We start from the raw sequence: 18964 nt of genomic DNA, 5'->3' as shown, positions 1-18964 counted from the left end.
TTTGTTTCTGGTATTATGAGAATGTACCTGTTGTTCATGAGTCTGGTATTGGAAAGTATGGATTCTAATACATAGGAGACTTTCAAGGATAAAGTCCGAAGGAAAAATCAAAATCCCTAGGGCAATAAAAGCAGGCCTGCAGTCAGCCTGATAAGCAAGACCCGACACAATCTTAACCGCTTTGCGTTGCAAATACAACACCCTAGAAGCCGCCGGAGTGTGGTCCCCACACAACAATCGCGTATGTGAGATGGCGGTGACATAAGGAATAGTAGGCCTGCTTAAGTGTCGGTTGGTGAAACACCGTTTGCCAGAATCCTAAATATGCCTAATATCTGGTGCACGTCAAGAAATTTAACATTTTTTCCAGTGCCCTCTGTATACCTAACACGACAAGAAAAGGTAATTTCCCGAGTTTTGCAGGAATTTAGAAAAAGTTTATTACAAGAGAACCGTTGCTCAGCTCTTGATAATGCCTCCCTCATCATACCTTCAGCCTTTGCTCTACTCCCAGCAGGGCAGGCAATTGTGGTATCATCAGCGAAAAGGACAAAGTGCCAGCCAGGGGCGGTTCAGGGTAAGTCATTGATATAAATCAGAAACAACAGTGGTCCAAGGACCGATCCCGGTGGCACCCCAATCCCCAATCGCCTCTCCTCCGAACACGTACTCTCTGGAACCGTTGACTGAGGTCACTTTTTATGAGAGAGACAATTTTTGTGTCAAAGCAATAATGAGGCAGTTTCTTGATGAGGATGTCATGGGAAATACAATCAAAGGCCTTACTAAGGTCGTAAAAGCCAGCAGCCACAGAATCACCTCTCTCAAAGGAATCATAGAGATAATTTGAAAGATCTAGTATTCCCATTGATGTACTCAGGTTTACTCGAAAGCCAAACTGCCTATCGGTGAAAAGGTTGTTGATTCAAAAAATTGGGCAATTCTGATAGCCAAGCATTTTTCAAGTATTTTTAAGAACATAGGCAGTAGAGTTTTAAATATTTGTGGCATGTTTTAGGATAGTGTTTAAATAACAGTGGCATGTTTTAGGATATTTGGAAAAAATGTTATTTTTTTAACATTGGTTAAATAGCCTGGATGAAAGCTCTAGTGTAAGAAACGCCAGTAGAAACCGTAGTAGAAGGACTCCACAATCAAATTTTGAATGCTTCAAATATTATTAAAAAGAAACCTCAAGCAATTAAACGTGCTTAACAAACGTGCTGCAACTTGCCTTGAAGTTGGTTGAGGTATTTTCGAAAACATTTTAAATTAGTGGAATTTTGTTGTGTGTTGCTTTTAAAATAAAAAAACTTGAGAAACGGCTGAGAAGCGGATTAAAAAATATGATTTAATTTATCTTATTTTGACCTTTTGAACATATGTTCCCAAAATAATTCTCTTTCCTCCCAAAAAAACATTCTAGTATTTAAACAGAAAATAAAAAAAAAGAATCTTACAAAGGTCCGGTGTATCCCGAGTGACATTTACATTTGCCGGAGATGTGATCGCACTCCCCGCGATCGCACCGGCATTCCTCCTCGCAATTTTGCCCGTATCGGTCCTTGGGACAACGTTTTTGGCAAAAGTCGCCGATCCAACCGCGACTGCACGTGCAATGACCGTTGAACGGGTCGCAGGTCGAGTTGTTCTCGCATTCGCATTCGTTTTGGCACTCGCGACCCCATAAGTTCTTAGGACAAGCTGGATACAAAGTTGATTATTAGTTTTTTTACTGCCGAAATTCAAAATATATTACTTAAAATTGTACAGTATTGTTACAAGGTTAGTGTTTGTGCCCTAAGTCACAAGTGACTTGTCGGGACATAGTATTTCAGAATACAACAATAATTTAACAATAAATTTGAGAGTTGTTATAAAAACCAAATTAAATTAACTTATATAGACTTTGTCCAGCTAAGGAAAGGTACAGCACGTGTTGTTCGGCTCGGTTGCGCAGTAAATTTGTTTACGCCGCTGCCAAAGCAACGGTATCGATCGCCCCGATTTGCATATAAACAGTGCCGCTGCGTTAATTCTTATATTTGTGTTCTGTGCCTTTAAATTAAATTAAAAAAAGGCGCGCTACTGTCGCTAATCGCGCGTTATTTGGGGACAAAACTTGGCGCAGCTTTGAAACAGATGGTGTACCTTTCCTTAGCTAGACAAACTCTACTATGTAATTATAACATTTGTTTACGTTAGAAGAGGAAGCTTTAACGAAACATTTTCATAGTTACACCTGATCCATTCGGTTATGCGTATATTAAACAGTTTTTTTCTTATAGCCTTAAAAGCGTGTGGTATAAAACTCAAGATTCTTGGCCCCACAAATTGTAAAATCTACCTCAGTCAAAAAAAGCACGTTCTCTCGTAACAGATCTAGTAATATAGGGCGTTGGTGTAGAATCTTCGTAAATGTTTTTATTCTTCATTAAGTTCAGGGTGCTCTTCAGGTAAAGTTCTCTTACAGTGAGAGCACCACTTTCCAAAAACAAATTAACTGTTGGGTATCTTTTTGGTTTTTTATTTATTATTTTTAGTATATATTTTTTGAGAACCAGTTTGCTAATATTGTGCTACATGCACTACCCCAAATTCTTACACCATAATTTAGTATGGATTCAACCAGAGCCTGATAGACCATTTTCAATAACTTACGAGGCATAAATTCGCGTAGTTGATAACACTTATAAATTGTTTTCTTTATTTTTTTAGTTATGTAATCAATGTGCCGAGGTATTTTGTGTACGAAACTGAAGAAATCTTAAAATCACAAGTACAATTTTCCATCTGACTTGCAAAACAAGGATAAGTATGTATTGTTAGTTCCACAGGTTCTTCTTGTTGATTACTGTTATATGTAAATCGAGAAATTTATAAAGTGGGTTTTATTACTATTTAGAGTTAGAGGATGCTGATCCGTCCAAAGTTTTATTAATGCGATATATTTTTCAGCTAGCTTTTGCTTTTCTGACCACCATTTTGCTTTTACTAGAATTACTGTATTATCAGCATAACAAATAATAGAACAATTTATTTCAGGTAAAATTAATGTAAGGTTGTTTATATAGATCAAAAATAAGAGTTCAACTTTACCCATCTCTCCAACGTGATTATTAATTTTTACAGTATTTGCAAGAGAAAGTGATATGCACAGTGTCAAAGGCTCTTGTGAGATTCTCTTATAACCCTCATAAAAGCCATTCAATATTCGCTCTGTTAATTGTTGAATTGCATCTTCAGTGCTCATTTTACTTCGAAAACCGAATTGAGAATCTGACAATAATTTGTTATTTTCTAAATGTTTTTTCAATTTCATTTTAAAGCACTTTGCAAGTAATTTATTCATGGTACTCGTTATTGCAATAGGCCGATAGTTTTCAATGCACTGGCTGTCACCAGACTTAAATATGTGAGTTACTATGGAGTTTCTCAGAATATTTGGGTAAATGCCTGTTTTTAGTACTAGATTTATAATGTGTAGTAAAGGCTTCATTTTGCTTTTAAGAGAATTTATTTGCATTATCAATTCATTTACCGTGACTTTTGAGAAACTCGCTAAATTACAAGGAGTAGGCTTACTAAACACATATTTATTTTTAGGTATTTTTCCACTAACGTTTTTTCCCGATATTATAGTAATAGTCAAAAAATGTTCGAGATATTTTGTTTTTTTCAGTTACTTCCTTACCATTTTCAAATATAAAGTTTAAAATTACATTTTTATTTACGGTTTCGTTGGTTACTTTCCTGATGGTTTCCCATATTTTTTTTTGCTATCGTTTATGTTTGTATTTAATTTGTTTTTAAAAAATAAATATTTAGCTCTTTTAATTAATTTAGTGAGAACATTTCTGTAGAGTCTGTAAGTCTTTTGCGTTTGAAAATTTAAAGGATGTTTCAGGGTCAGCCTCCTTAGTTTATCGCGATTTTTAATGGAATTGATGATCCCAGAGGAAATCCATCCTTTTGTTTTACGAGCGTATTTGAAGAGCAATCAGACAAAAGCCGATAAATCCATTTAAAACAATAGATATATTCGCGAAAAACCGATGGTGTTAAATCCAAACTGTTTTTTTGGTAATTTAAATTTGCTTTGGGTAGGTGCTATAATAAACATTTTATAATAGAAAAATTTAAGTTTTTTAGTTTATTTATAAAAAAGTTATTGCAATTTAAAAAATGGATTTATCGGTTTTTGCTTGAATGAAACAGATTTGTCTACTTTTGCTTGCCCAGTACTAACCAAAATAAGTCTAATCAAACGTAGATTTTTTATATTATCTTCTAAAAACTATTTAAAAAAAAAAGAAACACATTGCGCAGTCAAACATATTTAACGAAAATGTTTTTCCGTAATTTTAGAAAATGTTAAATAAACAAAAACAAATGCTACTACCCTGATAATGTTTAACAAAGAAAAATAAATGATATCCTAATACAGTCCTTTTAAATTTAACAACAAGCTTTAAATCAGCATTCCGGCGTCATCCTCTAGACAGTCACAATGAAATTCTCATTTTCTTTAGCATTGATTTCGTTGGGCTCGCATAATAAGTTTAGGTACCAGGTCAGGTCTGCTTTTTCTTTCCATGGTAAATTTAACTAGTAAAATACTAAAACTAACTACCGAACCTAAGTAAATACTTTATTAAACGCCCGTCCTATTAAACAAGCAACGAAGACTAAACTTATGCGACAATACTGATACCAAAATCAGTAATGTTGCTACCACAACGTTCCTTGAAATAGAATCCTTGAAATACTGACGAACAAACCGATCTTAGGTAAAAAAAGTTCTCCTCGCTAAACTAGTCTTGACAAGAAACCTAATGTAACCCGTGAATAATATTTATTATTCGAGCCATATTTTGAGTATTTTGCATGAAACAGGGTAAAAATATCTTTTTTCATGGATTTAACGTGTTTTGCTTGATTTGGTTGCCTTTGGTGCCGATTTTAAATAGGATATAACGGGTTTTCGTTGAATCTGATATGGCCAGTCGATGTATCGGACCGAATGTAATAAGATTCAATGGTAAACTCGTTTTAGCCAAAAAATGGATTTATCGGTTTTTGTCTGATTGCTCCTCATTTGATAGTTTTAAAGGTGGTACAATTTTCAAATATAGTTCTCACGGTTTTAGCAAAATTATTCATGCAAATATTTGGGTCATTACATTACAATATATCGCCTCAATTGAGCTAAAGAAAAATGAATTTTTTACCATGGAGATAAGCACATATCTGATTAGTTTATATGAGGAGCTTAGGTGCAAAACCGGATACAACAACTTTTCACCGAAAATCGTTTTTTGACGGTTTTTGGTTCTTTGTTATCATTTCTATGGGTTCATATATTTGTTTGGAAGCAAAACCGAATAAATCCCAATAAAACGTTAAGTAAACTTCGACATTTGGAGCAAAACCGGATATATCCAAATTTTGATAACAAAAGCGGATATATTCAAATAACCCTTTCAGGCACATACAAGAAAAAGTCTTTAATCAAAAAATTTTTATTAATAAATAAAAACTTTATAGTCTAACTTATGACTTAACTTTATTTTTTTTCCTTAATTTATTTACAAGTATCCTGCAGGACATGGTTTTATCTGGTAACCACTGTGAGACACAACATAAACTCGTTCCGAAAACAAAGTCTTAAATTTATATGGTATGGTAGGTAATAAAACAGTTTTTATCCGAATTGAGACATAAGCCAACATTACAAGTATTGCAGGCCCATTTAGTTCGATGTGGCATTACTGCAACGTCTAGATCCTCCTTGGACAGGCATATGAAGAGCATTACTTTTTTTTTACCTCAGGCGGTACGTACGGCTTGTACCTATTTTCTTTTATGACGCTTTTTTTGCCAGGAGTGCCTTTTTTAGTCGCGCCGATAAGCCCAGAAATTATTCTAAGGCGAAATAACTTCATAGTTAGTTTTTCCGCATTGGGTGAGCTTCGAAATAAAATATACGAGTTTACCACAGAAACATCAATGAAGTGCCAAAACAGTCTATGCCACCATTTTCTTGATTTTCTGTCAATACTGTAGCAATATTTTAGCATATCCGCTCGATCAACACAACCCATACAACGTCTGTATTCCTTGATAGGCTCTGGACAAAATATTTCCTTAACACTGCCATCTTTTTCCCTTCTGTTAACTTGAACAGTTTTTGAAGGATCGTGAATTGTAGATACGATTTGTACAACCCGTTTATCCTTCCATTTTACGCAAGAGATGTTGCGGCCATTTATTGCCCAATCACTTTGTCCCCTAGATAGAACATTATCTTGAAGTAACTCAGGTAGGCCTTTTCTATTGGCTCTAATTGTTCCACCTGAAAATATATTATTTTCTGCTAAATCTTCAAGCAGTTTTACGGAGGTAAAATAATTATCAAAATAAACATGATAGTTTTTACCAATAAGGGGCTCTGTAAGTTTTTTGACAATAGTTGCTCCTACATTTTTTTCAACTCTTTCTCCATCTTTACCAGTATATATCTCAAAATCACAGAGATATCCCGATATGTCAGCTCTGGACCAAATTTTATATCCCCTTTTTGTGGGTTTTAGAGGCAAATAATGTTTGAACAAAACACGGCCTTTAAATTTGACCATTGTTTCGTCAATTGCCTGTTCCATCGACGGACCGTAGTATTTCTGATAGTTTTCTCGTAACTTGCTTATAAATGGTCGAATTTTATATAACTTATCGTATTGCTGTTGCCCTTTTACCGGCATGCCAGAGTTGTCGTTTAGGTGGAGATGGGATAGAAGTGAACTAAATCTATTTAGGCTCATTATGTTACTAATATACTCATCTCTCAACTGTGGATATGATGACCAACAATCTCTATAACTTGGCACCTGTTTTATGCCCATAAGCATATTTATTGCAATAAAATGTGTAATTTCACTGAAATTCGTAGGCGCAAATTGATCACCCTTTTAAACGGAATATAAATTTGTTTGAAAGACAATTTCCTCAGTCATATTAAAAAGTAACAAAAAAAACTCGGCAAATTTTTAGGACCAACCACTTCTTCAAAATTTGCTTGCACTTCTGAAGTCAGTTTTGTTCCATTTTGCGAGATTTGCCCAAACTGCAAGGGGTAGATTGTCTTCGTCACTAAACTCATTATTTTCTAAAATGGTGTTCGAGATGGTTTCATTTACATTTAGTTCTAGTTCAGGCTCAGAATCACTTTGACGTAGCTCATTATTCGTATCTAGGTCTAATAAAACTTGCTGAACTATATCTTCATCCTCTATATCGGACAGTTCTCCTATCTCACACTCTGATTCATCTCCACTCGGAACTCCATCTAGTAGGTCGTAACATTCATCTGAAGATAACTTGTCAAGGAAAAATCGATTCATACCTAGAACAAAAGGTCGCCTAAATTATGTTACTGGTTTATTACGCCAAAACAAGATTTTGAAAGTTTAAATTTTTATATTTCCTTAGTCTTATACCGACTAAAGTATAAGACTAAGGAAATTAGTAGGATTTATAAAATTTATAAAAATTAAAACTGTAAATCAAATCAAAACTAAATAACACTAATTACAAAATATATTATCAAATTCTATGATCATACTAGATAACTCATACTGGTTTCACCGCGAAACCATAACAAGAAACGTTTTTACTAATCTTACTTTTGCAGACATTTGACATATATCGCTCTAAACATAACCGTAATGCTACACACCTACTAATCATATTGTACTTACCGCTTAATTTTATGCCAATTTACAATAATAAAAAAACACCGGCGAAATTGGTTACTTCTGCAAAAAACCACCTGACGGAAATATTTGAAGAACGGTAACATCAAATTGAATCGATAGAATGCCTTGAAAACGTTTAATTCAACGAGCCGATAACAAATGCCGCTAATACTGTCGTTGGTTTTACTTAAAAACCACTGTGAGACAAAATAAAGACTTTTGATATGGTGGTTTCATAGTGAAACCACACACACACACCCCTGAAAGGGATAAACAAGTTGTGCTTGTTCTATTGCACTTTTTATTATCTATTCTAGTAGTTGTTATTTGGACGTTGAGTTGTGATTCCACGCGCTTTTAACTCCTGTAAGACCAGTCAAATAAAAGTGTTCTTTTAGTATTTTAAGTTCATAAGTCATTACAACACAAAAAAAATACGTTAAAATATATTCGGAAGTGGGTTTTGGTAAAAACACTAGGCCTTGACTGGCAAATGTATAATGTTAAAGAACTGGAAAAGGTATGTAAAAAAAATAAAGGGAATTTTAGAATTCAAAAGATTTCGCTTAAAGAAAATTGAGAATGAACACAACAAAACCACTGTTAAAATTGAGATGTCAACATACAGCTTAGCACGCTACCACTAAGTAATTCCATACCAGAAAAAAAGTGTAAATCATTTGATGGAGCATTTTGGGGATGATTGGCGAAACAGGGATTTTTTGTGGTACAAAAACCTAATATAATTATTACTTTTGTCAAATTAATTAACTTGATCCAGTTTGTTAAAAGAGAAATAAATATATATTTTTGCTTACTATGTCTCATTTGTGTGCAAAAACGGATATATACAAACTTTGATTGCTAATAATGACGAATTAATAATTTTTTTTTGTTTCTTTGTATGGTAATAAATTGGTCAACCCCGCTTAATTAAAGCTATTTTTTTAAAATATTACTATTTTTAAATATATATAAATACATAGCGCGTTTTTCGTGTTTCCTGAAAATTTTCTGAAAGTGGATATTTCTGATGATGCACGCGAACTCCTCATATAGTATTAGAGATAGAATCCCAAAACACGTAGATAAAATAATATTTTATCATCCAATCAATTTGGTATCCGACAAGGAGTGTCAACAGAAGACGCACTCTTTGAGGTATCAAACTTTATAGTCTTAAATAAAAAACCTCTTGCAATCTTTACTGAATTAGCTAAAGCGTTTGACACCGTTTCGCATGATATTCTATTAAAAAAACTAGGTAGCTATGGAATAAGGAGATTATGCCTCGATTTAATAAAAGATTATCTTGAGGATCGAGAACAGTGTGTAAGAATTGCTTGCTCTTGTTATAATCACTTTAAAAAAATGTATTGAGTAAACGAAATGAAACTCACATATATCACAATTGGGTCCGCCGTATCCGCTCTCGCATTGGCAAGTTTCTGGAGCGACGCAGCTACCGTGCAAGCATGTTTTTGAGCAAACCGGGATACACTGAGTCTCGGCGGCGTTTTTCGTGTATCCATTGCAACATTCCTCCTCCGGTCTGGTCCTCACCAGATTCTGTTCCTTGACGACGGTCTCGAATTTGATTTTATACCGCGAGCATCTCGGGGGGAAGTTTAGGCACCAGACGAACTCGCGAATCTGGTGGGGCACTTGTTCGGTCACTCTCACCTTTTCTGTGTACCTGAAAATTAATATTTATAGACAAAATTGTCTGGTAACCTCATTAAATCATAGATATATTGAAAGTTAGTTCCATAGCGACTGGAATTAAAGTAAGAATTGGGTAATGACCAAGTCTCATTTTACAAAAAACTAGGATGGGTTGATCTTTTGTCAATAGCTTGTTTTAGTCTTTAATAATCATGTTTGCGTACCATGAAGTTAAGCCCCAGACTTAATGGGACCAGAATTAACGGGAAATTGCAGTCAAGCAATTGAAAGGACTGAATGTTTGGGATTTTTTTTAGGAATTTAAAAATTAAATGTGAACATTTTTGAATAACAATGCTGAATTAATAAGATGCTGAACGACTTTATTAGAGGAAGCTGTGTGCCAATTTTTACCCTTTTCTCAACTTCCACGGGTAATTTATAAATTTTGAAACAAACATCGAAGCTATTTTTTTATAATTTTTAAAAGCTCACCAATACATAAAATGTGCAATTCTTTTAATATTCATGCTATGCTAGTGACTTGGACATAGATTTGATAAGCTTAAAAAGTTTTACTAGAATTATAAACGATAGGTTGTATGCTTCTCAGATGCAGGATTTAAATAGTTTCCAACTTTTGTTCCTGTGTTAGTAGGTATTTAGATAATTTTCTAAGAGCTATTTAGGATTTTATATTGTTTACTTAGTGCTTCTGATTATTTTGAATTTATTAGTTATAGATAATTTCGGTATCTAATTGGCTATTTGGCTGTTGATAATAAATAAATATAAATTAATAAATTTCGAGAAACTTGCATAGTTTTTTAATATTCATATTCAATTGTTTGGAAAAAAAATGGTTAAATTCAAAAAAAATAAGAAAAACTTAAGTACATTTTGGTGCAGTCTAGGCAATTAAAGTTAAAAAATATTATAGAAAAATTGACTTTCCTTCGGTATTTCAGTGCCTGGAATTAATATCTTTATTTATTTCAGGCAGATGATTTTTTTTTTAAATTTAAATCCAGGTGCCAACTTCCTGGAAGTATAAGCCAAAATGACGACATTTTTCCAGGTAATTGAAAAAATAATACAACCGGCTTTTTATTTGTTATTTAGATGCCTGCCTGTAAGAAATTTTCTCATTTTTGCCTATAAAAGAAATTTGAGGCATTATTCCAGGCAGTTGCAAAAAATTGAAAATGACTTTAATTTGGTGCAATAAACTGTTTAATTGGAATACGAATAACTGAAAAAAAAATTACTTGGATTTTTGACTTATTCCAGGCAATCGATTTTTTGAAATAAAACAAAATGAAGACGACAAGTGTAATCTGCCTAAAAAAATTGCTTTAAATACGAAAAAAAAAGAAGTCAAACGCCTGGAATAATAAGTCTATGTATCCCAAACTAACATAATCAGTAATACAACAGACCATCAACAATTCAAAAATAACCCACGATTATCGTTTATCAATAAATATATACTCATGCGGTTTAGTAATTGCATCTGGGTATGTTAAAAGCATTCAAGTATGTAATGTGCGGTGCATTCACTTCCTGAATACGAGAAGTCCGGGTTAATGAGCGCATTTATGAATCAGTGTGCAATTTCCAAGGTTATCATCGATGCTTCCCCGAACGTCTTATCGTGTTTTTAAACAATAAATAAACAAATATGTTAAAACAAAGAACTGGATTGTTGTGGGTTCCTTTAGAGGAGTGAAACAAAAAAAAAGCTCCTATCAGAGTTGATACAGAAGTCAATTCATGGGATTTGCATTCAGTACTATATAGTCTCTTTCTTTTTTGCTTTAATGAATTTATTAATCTAGTGAGTCAGAGTAAAGGATTTAAAATAAACACAAAGGCCTAACATCAAGGATCCCATATAGGACTCACCTTTCCCATGCCAGTCTGGAAACTGAGATGGCCACTTCAAAGGCATTGGATCATTGTCTTCTTGAAAATGTTACAAATGGTACAATTGCTCTTCTACATAAGAAGCATTTGTTCTTGAATTCGTTGACATTCTGCAATTCTCTTATCACTTTTTAATCATTATCCTAAGGCTTCATTTTGTTGAATAATACACATTTTAATAAGACTGTAGACCCACATTATCTGGTTGTCACTTTTCCACGTGGTAAGCCATGTTTGATTCAACCTGATGAGTGTACTGAGGGATTAGTTTGGGGTCTGTGAACCCATGCTAATACCATTTCTCCCATTAATACCTTCTCTTAATTAGTCGTCAATAATATGAACTTTGCTCCTTATACATTCACATTTACTAAACATTGTCACTCAGTTCGTGCAATAATTCCATTGTTCCACCTAAACACTTATATAGAAAAAATGTAAATTTCACCTCGATAACTATTTCATTGTCTTTGATAATTAAGAATGAACTTTCCAAACCGAGGTGATCAAGGTCACATGTACCATGACAATTTTGCTTTTTATGTAAACCGCAAACGTACATAAGCTGGTAGTACATTAGAATTAATTAGTTGGGTTACTCATTTACTTTAAATGAAATATTGTTGCCCCCATTGTAAATTCCTGCCGGTCCACTCTAGGTGTAGCAGAGAAACCTTATCGTCGTCTTTTTATTTTATGACTTAAATTGCCGCACCCAAAACCTGAATTTGCCAGACCTGTATATAGATCAGAGGATTGAATAAGGACACTCTAAATTAGCCAAATTAAACAAAAACGATGGTCAGTCCGCTAAAGCATGAAGTAAACTTAACGAATAACAATTTGGGTTGTCATATATGCTAAAAACTTACGTTACTTGTCTGGTGCAAACGTTCGGTCCTTCCAAAGCCCTGGTTTCACACAAGTACCCGAGCACCGCTAGTAAATAAATCAGGAACATGGTGTTACAGATTAATTCAGGTTATTAAGGGATCTAGCAGGATTCTGAATGCACTGGAAGCATGTCGCTTAGCTGGCTACTTTCACTATAGTTGCTGCCATCTGAAAATAATAATCAAATGTTTGTTTTAAAATTGTGTGAATCATTTGTTGAATGTTATTTAAACATTCTGATGTTGTTGTATTATATAAATGATATTCATCAGTAATTCATTTGTTATAAATTCAAATTTTTTGCTTACAAGTTTTAATAAAAAATAATTTAAATATTATGACGTGGTAGCATAAATTATAAAATGACAAAAAACATAGAATTCGTCACAACAATACAGATTTTATTTAGCACAAGTTACTGTAAGAAACTTGCCTAAAAAATTACACCCTCTGACCTAAACCCTTCACGATCTGGCATCGCTATCAACGCTATAATCTATTTATTTATTTATTTAATATAGAAATGAAATAAGGATATTTTAGATAATTATAAAAGTGATTAGTTCGTGCCAATACCAGAGTAACGAAAATACAGTTAATAATGACATGCGAAGCACGCTTCAAAAAATGCGAAGACTGTCTCCTGTTGTCTTATCTTCAAACAGGAAAAACTATTACAGGAACATAATTACTGGACAAACTGAACGCGGAAGTTCGGTTTGTCGGGCGAAAAACTGCCAGATTTACAGACAAATCTGCTTCAAGCCAATTCATTGATTGGCCCTATAAATGGCTCAGGGCAAAAATGATTTTTTTATGTGCAATGGTAAGTGTTATTACAACCAGATTTAATATAACTAATGTAGGATTTCGCTTACAATCCAATTGTATTGGCATAATATTTTATATAATTGCAAATCTCTTGGCACTGGTTGGAGATTTATTATGGCCACTTGAGAATATCAAAGTGCTTTTTACATTGAATTTTCTATACAGTGCATTTTTTTTATCTCGGGTCATAGGGTTTTACGTGTAATATTTTCAACCCCATGTCAGAACCTGTTCTATTTAATCGATTGGATTGAAACTTGGAACAAGTGAATTTTAAGTTTACAGACTTTAAAAAATCCCATTATTTTGCAAAAAAATTTGCGAGTAACCTATTTAAAATACGTTTTTCTGATGAAAAAGTTTGCTTTTTCTGCACCTCGTAACCTTCATTACCTTTACACTTCAAAGCAGGTAGACAAATATCTGACAGTGACACAAAATAATTTCCTCAAAATCTCAAAAATATATTTTCAAAAATCAATAATAAACAAATAAAACCTTTCAAATAAATTGTTCAAAGTGACCTCCAAATTGAGCCAAACAAAAGCCCAGACAGTTGTAGAAATGTCTTTTAACATTTAGGAGCTGCCGGGGGGTAATGGTACGCGAAGCCTGATGGATAATTCTATTACGAAGTTCTTCGGTATTGTTGGGTCTGCCTCTAACAATATCAAACACTTTCGATGATAGATAGCCCCAATAAAAGTTATCTAAAGGCGAAAGATCGGGGCTTCGCGCCGGCCATTTAGATGGCCCAAAACGTCCAATCCATCGTCCTGTGAACGTGGCACTCAAAAACTCGGTAACAGTCGCTGCACTATGAGCGAGGGCTTCATCATGTTGAAAAAGTATCCTGCCATTTTGAACAGCGTTTCCTAATGCGGGAATGACCTGCACCTGAAGTAATTCTAAATATTTTGCAGTATTCAGGCTACCCTCTATGAAAAATGGTCCAATTATTCGATCTCCAAGAATTCCTGCCCACACGTTAAGTTTCTGTCTTGTTTGGGTATGCGTTTCCTGGATGACGTGAGGATTTTCTCGCGCCCATATTCGAGTATTTTGTTTGTTGACTGTACCATTTGTACAGAAAGTACTTTCGTCTGAAAATAGTATTTTGTTTGTAATTGTGGGGTCGTTGTTAATTCGTTTCATCCACTGTTCACAAAACTGCATTCTAAGAAAATAATCATTAGGCAAGAGTTCTTGAACATTTCTAACTTTAAAAGATTTGTATTTTTCTTTTTTGATTGCCTTATAGCAACTACTCCTACTTTTTCTGGTAACTTCAGCAAACTGAGTAAGACTATTTGTTGGATTTTCTTCAACGGCCAAGCATACCTCCATTTTAAATTCTTCGTCTACTACAGTTTCGGTTCTTTTTCGTTTTAAGTGAGAACTGGCGATGCATCCAATCGTAATAAATTTTTCATGAAACCGTTGTACAGTTTGATCTAGACGGGACGGTTAGGATAAGACACGGCAAAATTATCTACCGCACTTCTTGCGCCGACATTCCTCTAATGTAAATTGAAAACATCTCAATACGTTCTTCCGTAGTGTGACATTTTAAAGAGTTTTTGAACAATTTCAATGGAGCAATTTAAAAATAATTTTGTGTCACTGTCAGATATTTGTCTACCTGCTTTGAAGTGTAAAGGTAATGAAAGTTACGAGATGCAGAAAAAGCAAACTTTTTCATCAGAAAAACGTATTTTAAATAGGTTTCTCGCAAATGTTTTTGCAAAATAATGGGATTTTTTAAAGTCTGTTAACTTAAACTTCACTTGTTCCAAGTTTCAATCCTATCGAATAAATAGAACAGGTTCTAACATGGGGTTGAAAATATTACATGTAAAACCCTATGACCCGAGATAAAAAAAATGCACTGTATATATATTATGATTAATCATTATGGAATCTTTATACTCCAGGTACTGACTATTATTTAATCGATCTGGTTCAGCTATAGTTCTCGTCCAGTTTCTACCTGAAACATCCATTCCTTTAAGGTAGCTTTTCTTATTTTCATGTGATCACTACTTTATGGATATGATTTGGAGCAGGATATTTGCTCGTTATTATATTCAAAAAATAGATTTTGTTCTAATCACATATTCCAGCATTCGTTTCTTAGTTATTTGAAACCTGTGTCATAGAATTCTTTAATTATGGTCTGTGGAACTCTATGACTCAACTGCAATTGAGCACATTTGGCCACAGAAAAAAGAGTGATAACTTCCTGGACAAATATTTTAATTATTCCAGGCATTTGATCATCTCAGAAAAAGTGCTGCTACTGCACCTTCTCATCTATTATCAAAATAGTTTACTCCTAGTAGTACATTGCTCCATTGTAGTATTATGTAGACAATATATTCTATTAAGTCAAATCAAATTTTCAATAATACCTGAACTGGTTAAAAATAGGACTGACACGGCACAAAGTTCCCGTAATTATCGTAAAAACTGTTAATTCAAGCTTCCTTACATAAATTAAGTGAACTTTAAAACCGGTGTAAATTGATTTTATTGTGAACGAGTGCCGTTCACGCATAAACATTATTTTGAACGTGAGCCAAATACAATTTTGACAGTTTACCTCATCGAACAATTGCGAATAATTTTTGCCACATCTATATAATTAGCATTAAACAAGATGCTAAATGAGAAACAGACTACAATATAAAATTATGTTTATTTGCATTAGTAACTACAGGAAATGACTAAGTGGTAATCTGCACATTATTTTAAAACAGCGAGAGTTTGTGACCCATGTGTTTTAGATTCAGATTGCAAACTAAAATGAATTTTAGTAAAAATAATTTAGCTAGGATTAATGTTTGTATTTTTCACCTTGAGTTGGATTGTATGGGACTGGGATCATGTGGTCATACATACAAATGAAGAATTTTATTTATTCTTGCCATTTAAAAGCAAAGTGGGTTCTACTGAGCATGATTATTCCAGCCTACAAAGGGGGAAGGAGCTCTCCTTTCACATGCCAGTTTTAGTAAGACTACTATTTGCTGATTATAAATTTAACTGGGAAACCTCATACCAGTAAGTCATTTTGGTATGTTACACTGTCATTTTAGAGGAATTTTCTTACGAAGATTCTTAACTTTTGTCTTCACTTCATGCAAGTCAGTAAGAGACGGTTTGGGGAGAATTTATGGATTTCAGAAGAATTTCATTTGAAACTCCAATGTTCTGGAAAATAATAAGTCAGCATTTTTTCATACATTACAATACTTGATATGTATGGACCAGAGAAGTACTTGTTTTATTTTATATATTATATTTGTTTCATTCTGTAAATTTTAATCGATAGATAACCTCCTTTAAATAGAAACATTTTGACACCCTGTATGTTAAAAGTTTAAAAAACTAGACTAGTCCAAAGTCTTTCTTGAAAAAATAACTAAAATCCAATTACAAAAAGTCAAGATAATAGAATTCTTAATCCAGCAAGTGCCTATAAGGAACAAAATGTGTCTTTTATTTCCAAGCAACACATCATATACAACGATTTTTTAGTAAATTTTTGGTTTCCAACCATAGTCAAGGTTATATTATACACTATTCTGTTAGAAAATTACTGACAGGAGATATACATAACTAGTAATGGAATATCAAACACAAAAAAATCTAGAAAAAAATAGAAAGTGCATTAACATGTATGAAACAATTATATCAAGTAAGATATGCAAATAAAAAAAATTAAAATTGCTCAAAACTAAGCAAGGATTTAAAAAATCAAATTTATTTTAGAGACATGCAGTGGTGTACTTATGAAATAATTAATCGAAAAATGCCCCTTGATGCATAAAACAGATCTGCAAATTAAAAAAAAATATCATACCATTAAAAGCGTTTTATAAACATCTTTAGATATTATACAATATACCATACTTGAACGTTTAACTTTTATGAAATAATAATTTTATATTATTAGTATGTAATAAATCTTCTTGCTAAATGTGAATAAAACAAACATAATATTAAATTCCTCAACGTATATCACGCGGAAATTTTATCTGTAGTTGAAGTACAATTAAACCAAAAATAAACGTTTATTTAACCATCGTGTGTATTGCTTGGGCATGTCATTTGAAAAAAAAGAAAATTCGCACTCAGAATTCCGGACTCCTCTAAAAACGGGCCCGGGCGAATTTTTTAAGAGTTAAAAAAATTCTAAGGGTCTAAGAAATCCTTTAAATCAGGCTTGCAAAGTATATAATGAAGTTCCAGAAAAAATAAAAAATATTAAGAGGTTTCAAAAATTTGTACATGAAATTAAGCTTTATTTAGAAATAAGTAGATAAGATAATTTGTAATTCTTATGTTTAAGGTACTGTAATATAGGTTAAGATTCTTGATTGTATATATATAGAAAGTGTCTTACGTAGGCTTAAGTCGAAAATAAATTAATTAAATTAATTGTATTTTTTTTAATTTGTTTTTTTTTTAAATATATTTTTTCCCGGCGTTAAAAAAGTCACCAGCTATGTGGATATTTGCACCCTAAAATTGGTAATAATGCCGTTTTTTTGACGTTCATAGTAATGGTTTGTATTGGTTCAATTTTTATGAAAATCAGGGGAATTATGGCCAAAATACACTTTGTCCCGGAAAATTTTTCCTTAGTTCTCTTAACTTGGAAACTATTAGATTAATGAAAAATCTTATAGATAGGTTTCTTGTTCGAAATTAAAAGTCCTTTCTTATGACCTTGAATATCTGCTTTCCCTTGGTTAGACTTAAATCCAAGAGACGAAAACCATGCATCTTCGCGGGACTAAAAACATCTGCCCAAAATTTGCGATGCTTAGCAAGACTTCGCAAATCTATTGACAATCAATTCATCAGGTCTTATTTTCAGGATTATCGGAAAATTTATAGGCATCTGATAAAAGTCAGAAAGGAACTGTATTACAATGAACGCTTAGATTCGTCGGGTAACAGACAGAAGGAAAGTTGGTTAATCATTAACGAATGTAGGCAGTCTTCTCGTCGGCGGTTGGTTGAATCGGACTTGGAGCCCGATGATTTCAATGACTATTTTTCTAATATTGCTGAGAGGTTACTGGAAGCAGTTCCCAGTGACGGCGATCCATTGCAGTATCTTATTCGGAATGCTATCAACCAATCATTCTTTTTCCACCCTGTAGATGCCACCGAGGTCCTTGAAACAATTCAGTGCTTGAAGAATCATAGGTCTTCGGGTTCCGATGGTATCTCTTCACGTCTGCTGTCACTTCTGCCTGCGAGCGCTTTAGGTGCTTTGGTTTGGGCAATCAATCAGTCATTTCTTCAGGGCGAGTTCCCATCCTGTTTAAAGGAAGCTATGATTATCCCTCTTCATAAGGGTGGTAGCTTGGACCGACCCTCTAACTTCCGTCCCATATGAATTTTGTCTACCCTCTCCAAGGTTCTTGAGCGGTTTGCAAAAAAGAGAATTGTCTACAAATACAAAATACAATGTGCTGTCCCCTAATCAGTATGGATTTCAGTCATCTAAGGGCACGCAGGATGCCATTTTTAGATTCTTGGAGAGTGTGTATCTATCTATGAACTCCAAGGAGGCTGCAGCAGCGGTGTTCTGTGATCTGTCCAAGGCCTTCGATCGTGTGGATCATGGAATACTGCTGTCAAAGCTTGATTTTTATGGATTTAGGGGAGTGGCCTTGAGGTGGTTGAAGTCATACCTGTCTGGCAGCACCCAGAGGGTAGTTGCATCTGGATTTTCGTCAGGGATAGCACATCTTAAATGTGGTGTACCTCAAGGGTCAGTGTTGGGTCCTATTTTATTTTTATTATATGGTAATGACTTAAGCTCTCTATCACTGCATGGACTAGTGGTTCACTTTGCCGATGATACTACAATTCTG

At 33.8% G+C, this 18964-nt stretch overlaps 2 protein-coding genes across 6 annotated transcripts in view; one reads left to right on the top strand and one right to left on the bottom strand.

Moving 5' to 3' along the window:
- The window catches only part of LOC126745416 (39S ribosomal protein L43, mitochondrial), a 93206-nt gene that overhangs the window by 25914 nt on the left and 48328 nt on the right, over positions 1 to 18964 (top strand). The window lies entirely within an intron of this gene.
- LOC126745401 (protein draper) overlaps positions 1 to 18964 on the bottom strand; it is an 86868-nt gene that overhangs the window by 33376 nt on the left and 34528 nt on the right. For all 5 annotated transcript variants that reach the window (XM_050453239.1, XM_050453238.1, XM_050453240.1 and 2 more), the window contains exons 2-4: positions 12218 to 12407; positions 9155 to 9450; positions 1461 to 1704 (exon numbers count right to left, since the gene is read on the bottom strand). In XM_050453239.1, the coding sequence (XP_050309196.1) occupies positions 1461 to 1704; positions 9155 to 9450; positions 12218 to 12306 (629 nt within the window). In that variant the 5' untranslated portion in view covers positions 12307 to 12407. The remainder of the gene's footprint in view (positions 1 to 1460; positions 1705 to 9154; positions 9451 to 12217; positions 12408 to 18964) is intronic.

The sequence above is a fragment of the Anthonomus grandis genome, chromosome 15 (assembly GCF_022605725.1).
Source record: "Anthonomus grandis grandis chromosome 15, icAntGran1.3, whole genome shotgun sequence".
Taxonomy (NCBI): Eukaryota; Metazoa; Arthropoda; class Insecta; order Coleoptera; family Curculionidae; genus Anthonomus; species Anthonomus grandis.
The sequence above is the reverse complement of the archived record's forward strand: the minus strand, read 5'-3'. Positions and strand labels throughout refer to the sequence as shown.